Source organism: Panthera uncia, unplaced genomic scaffold (genome assembly GCF_023721935.1).
Source record: "Panthera uncia isolate 11264 unplaced genomic scaffold, Puncia_PCG_1.0 HiC_scaffold_1255, whole genome shotgun sequence".
Taxonomy (NCBI): domain Eukaryota; kingdom Metazoa; phylum Chordata; class Mammalia; order Carnivora; family Felidae; genus Panthera; species Panthera uncia.
Window position 1 is genome coordinate 1 of NW_026057871.1, and position 3,655 is coordinate 3,655.

Sequence of the window (3,655 nt, forward strand, 5' to 3'; positions counted from 1 at the left end):
GGTGCCCAGAAGGAGCAGGTGGGGCCTGCCACGGAGCCTGCCCCTCAACTCCTCCCTCCTCCCTCCTCCTGCCTGCACAGCAGGTGAATGGGCCCTCCCTGCCCCACCCTGGCCCGGCACATGGGCTCAGGGCACCCCCTAACCCTGCAGTGCACACACATCATGGCCCTGGCCCCGGGGAGGCTGTGAGCCCTCAAGAGATTGGGGTGAAGCAAGGAGTGGCTGAGCCTGAGGCCCTTCACTGTGTGTCCTCTGCCCACTGGGGTCAGAGAGCTTAGGTTGGACTGTGGCCCCAGACCAGGTGTTGTCCCCCTGGGTCACAGCACATAAGCTCTGTCGTCAGCCAGGAGGAGCCTCCCACCACACAGACTACCCTGGAGGCGGCCGTGGCCGGGGGGCCACGGTGGGGTCCTGCTTTGCCGTGTGGCAGGAAGGGCCTGGACCTGGCCCCGGGGCTGGTCTGCACTACCCTCAGCCACCAGCGTGGTCACAGCTGTCACCCACAAGACTCTGGAGCCATCCCAAGTCCTATCCTGTCCCGGCCCGTCTATACCCGCTCTCATGCTGGGAAGGAGCCCTGGGAGGCCAGCAGGGCACTGGGGAGGTGAAAGGTCAGGGCCAGAGTCTTCGGGGCAGGAAGAGGACCGAGTGGGCAGACGGCGCAGCCTCAGCAACTTGCCCCCCAGCACCCAGTCCTGCTGGGAGCCCTGGCAAAAACTGGCCAACTTTCCCCAGAGTGTGAATGCCCACGTGTGAACTTGGTTCCCCTCTCGTGAGCCTGGCTCTTTCTTCCAGAACCAGAGGGGGGCCGGGCCAAGCCTCCGTGGAGACTCCGAGGCCGGCCCGGGAGCATCACCCAGCCCCACTCTCGGTGAGGCAACGGGCCCGCCGCGCTCCTGGCAGCGGTGCGGGTCCCGAAGGCGATAACCCAACGCGTTTCTTAAATAAGTTAATATTTATTCCCCTTTGCTTTGCCCCCCACCCCCTTCCCCCTTCCCCCTTCCATTAAGCAGCCAAATTTCCTGTATCAGATTATTGCAACGTTTAACCTGAATTTGTCAAAGAAACGTCCGCGAACCGCAGGGGCTTTGCTGCAACCTCCCAGCCCGGGCGGGGCCGCCAGCAGAGACGCCGGCTTATTGCACGGACCCCACTCCCTGTGGACGCGAGCGTGCCTCGATCGCCCCAACACAGATGCTGGGCAGCGGGCCCAGGAGCGGAGGCGGACAGAGGGGGACGAGGAGGGGGGACAAACAGGTGAGGACTCAGACCGTGAGCAACAGTGAAGCGTGGCCGTGGTGGCCTCGGGGACCGAGCTGCCACCAACCGGAGCACAGGTGGCCCCGAGCACGTGTTCCCTAGAAAAGTAAGTGGGTGTGAGGACGGGGCTCTGCTGGGCAGCCTCCGACTTCCTCTTTTTGGTCGTTTTCTGGTCTTTGTCCCAGGGATGCAGCGGTCGCGAGGGGACCGCTGACCAGGCCTCAGACCGCCTTGGCGGAGCTGGGAAAACCCAAACCCGAGCGCACCGGCCGGAGGCTCCCAGGCCGACGGCTACCCCCTGTTCTGCTTCGTCCAGACCCGGCGTCTGCCTCCCTCTCCCTGGGCGGACGGCCTCCTGGGCTCCTCTGCCTCGGCAGGGCCCGAGCTGGGGTCCACGCACAGCCCTGCCCGGGGCCACCACCCTGCCGGGTGCGCCCCAACCCCAGTGCTAAAACCTGTGTGGCACCGTGCCCTCAGCTACACGGGCTTGTCTACGTGGTCACCCGGGATGGGGGTGGCCGGGGGGGACCCCGCTTTCTTTGGGGGGCTCTGGAGAACTTTGAGGTGCAGCCCCCGTCCCTTCTCTGGGGGGTCGCTGGAGAGCACGGGAGGCTCTGTTTTGTGGGGTTCAGGAGGCACTGTGGCCCCCGAAAGGGAAGCTCTGGGTTCAGGGGCCACGCTGTGGCCGCTGTCCGCAAACAGGTCTCCGCCAGGGCCCCCCACGTCCAGCGGCTCAAAGGCGAAGCTGGGGACGGTCAGGTGCTCTGCGCGGCAGGCCGCCTGTGCGCGCCGCTCCCCCTTGGCGGCCGCGTCCGCCCCCGCCCCCTCCACGGGCTCCAGGGAGTCCCTGTGTGGCGTGGCCTCACAGGACGGGGTTCGCCGTCTCAGAGTGCCACTGCCCTCTGCCGCCGGGGGCCGCGCGGTGCCCTCGTCCTCTGTGGGGGGGTCTACGGAGATGCAGGGGGGGCTCATCTTCTTCTTCCTGCGGGCCCCTGAGGGGGGCTCTGCCTCCGGGACCCGGGCCTTCACCTCCCGGACCTCTGAGCGGCCGTCCCCTCCTCCCTGCTCCGCCGAGGGCCGCCTCTGCTCATCCGCCTGGCCCGGCTGCCCCCGGAAGCCCTGGGCGTCGATGCCGCAGAACCCGTGCAGGTCCGGCTCACCGCCCGCTCCCGGGGCATCGGGGGAGGCCGAGGGGCTCTGCGCCGAGCTGGTGATGTGGCTGACCTCCTCGTCAGCAGGGTCCGGGGCCTCGGCCTCCTCCCCTCCTGGGGCCGGCGGCCTACCGGAGACGCAGCGCTGCCCAAAAGTGTGCTTGCGGGCGCGGACGCTGGCGGGCCTCGGGGAACGGGGTGGGGACCGCACGGAGGCCCCCAGGGACGCCTGCCTCACGGGGGTCTTCCCGCCAGGCTCCGCCCAGCCCGGGCCACCGCCATCCCTGGGGCCGGCCATCTGCCCTTCCAGGGAGCTGGTGCGCACGGCCTCCTGCAAAGATACAGGGTCGAGTGACCAAGGAGGCCGGGCAGGACCCAGGCAGCAGCCGGGGGCGCGGGAACCCCCACCCCACCCGCAGAGTAGGACCGAGACTCCCCAGGGCGAGCGGACACGCCGTCCCCCGGCCCCACCTATGCCGAACGCACCGCTCGTGCTGGGGGCACAGCGAGGACAGAGGACTAAGGACCTGAACTCCCGTAGGCAGAGCGTGCTGTGGCCCGGGAGGCCCCGCTGGGCACAGAGCCCCCAGCCTGCACAGCGCCAGCAGGGCCCGGAAGCCCAAGCACAGGGCACGTGGCAGAGAGAGGATCTGAGGCCGCGGCAGGTGGAGAGTGCTCTCAGGGTATGGGCGAGGCTCAGGGGTGCTGCGCTGCACGGGGCTGAGACTAGTGCCCGAGGAGACGCGGTTCCTGGGCCCTGTACGTCGTCCCAGACTGCAGGGACGTGCCCCCCTCCCCTGGTGTCCCCGCTACTCATCTTTCAAACGGGAGGGAACCACGGTGGGGCCCCCAGGCCTGGGCCGCGGGACTCGGAGGGCTTCTCCTACCTGTCTGCGGAGCAGTCGGCTGAGGCTGGGGGAGCGGGTTGCGCCCCGAGGGGACAGGGCACCGAGGGCGTCGCTGTCCCTGGCTGGGGACGGTGCGGCCGAAGAGACCCGGAGGGAGGTGCAGGGCTCCGTGGGCAGGGAGTGTGCAGAGGTGGACAGACCCGGGGCAGGCCCTGGGGCAGGAAGGTGAGAACGCTGCAGCCTCGGCCACCTGGCGGAGGCCCGGCCGCCCCGTCCCACCGGCCGCCTCCAGGGGCCTTACCTGAGCAGGTTTCCGCATCCGCTTCCGGCAGCGGGCGAGGGTGTGGGGCGGAGGCGGGCGCCACGGGCCGGAACATGTAGCTGTCGTTGGGCAGG

At 69.2% G+C, this 3,655-nt stretch overlaps 1 protein-coding gene across 1 annotated transcript; it reads right to left on the reverse strand.

Moving 5' to 3' along the window:
• Positions 1–1,001: 1,001 nt before the first annotated feature.
• LOC125916850 (voltage-dependent T-type calcium channel subunit alpha-1H-like) lies at positions 1,002–3,649 on the reverse strand. Its single transcript, XM_049623114.1, has 3 exons — positions 3,561–3,649; positions 3,299–3,471; positions 1,002–2,742 (listed from the first exon to the last, which is right to left on the reverse strand). Exons 1-3 carry the CDS (start codon positions 3,634–3,636, stop codon positions 1,738–1,740), a joined length of 1,254 nt encoding a protein of 417 aa, XP_049479071.1. The 5' UTR covers positions 3,637–3,649; the 3' UTR covers positions 1,002–1,737.
• Between the last annotated feature and the right edge of the window lie 6 nt (positions 3,650–3,655).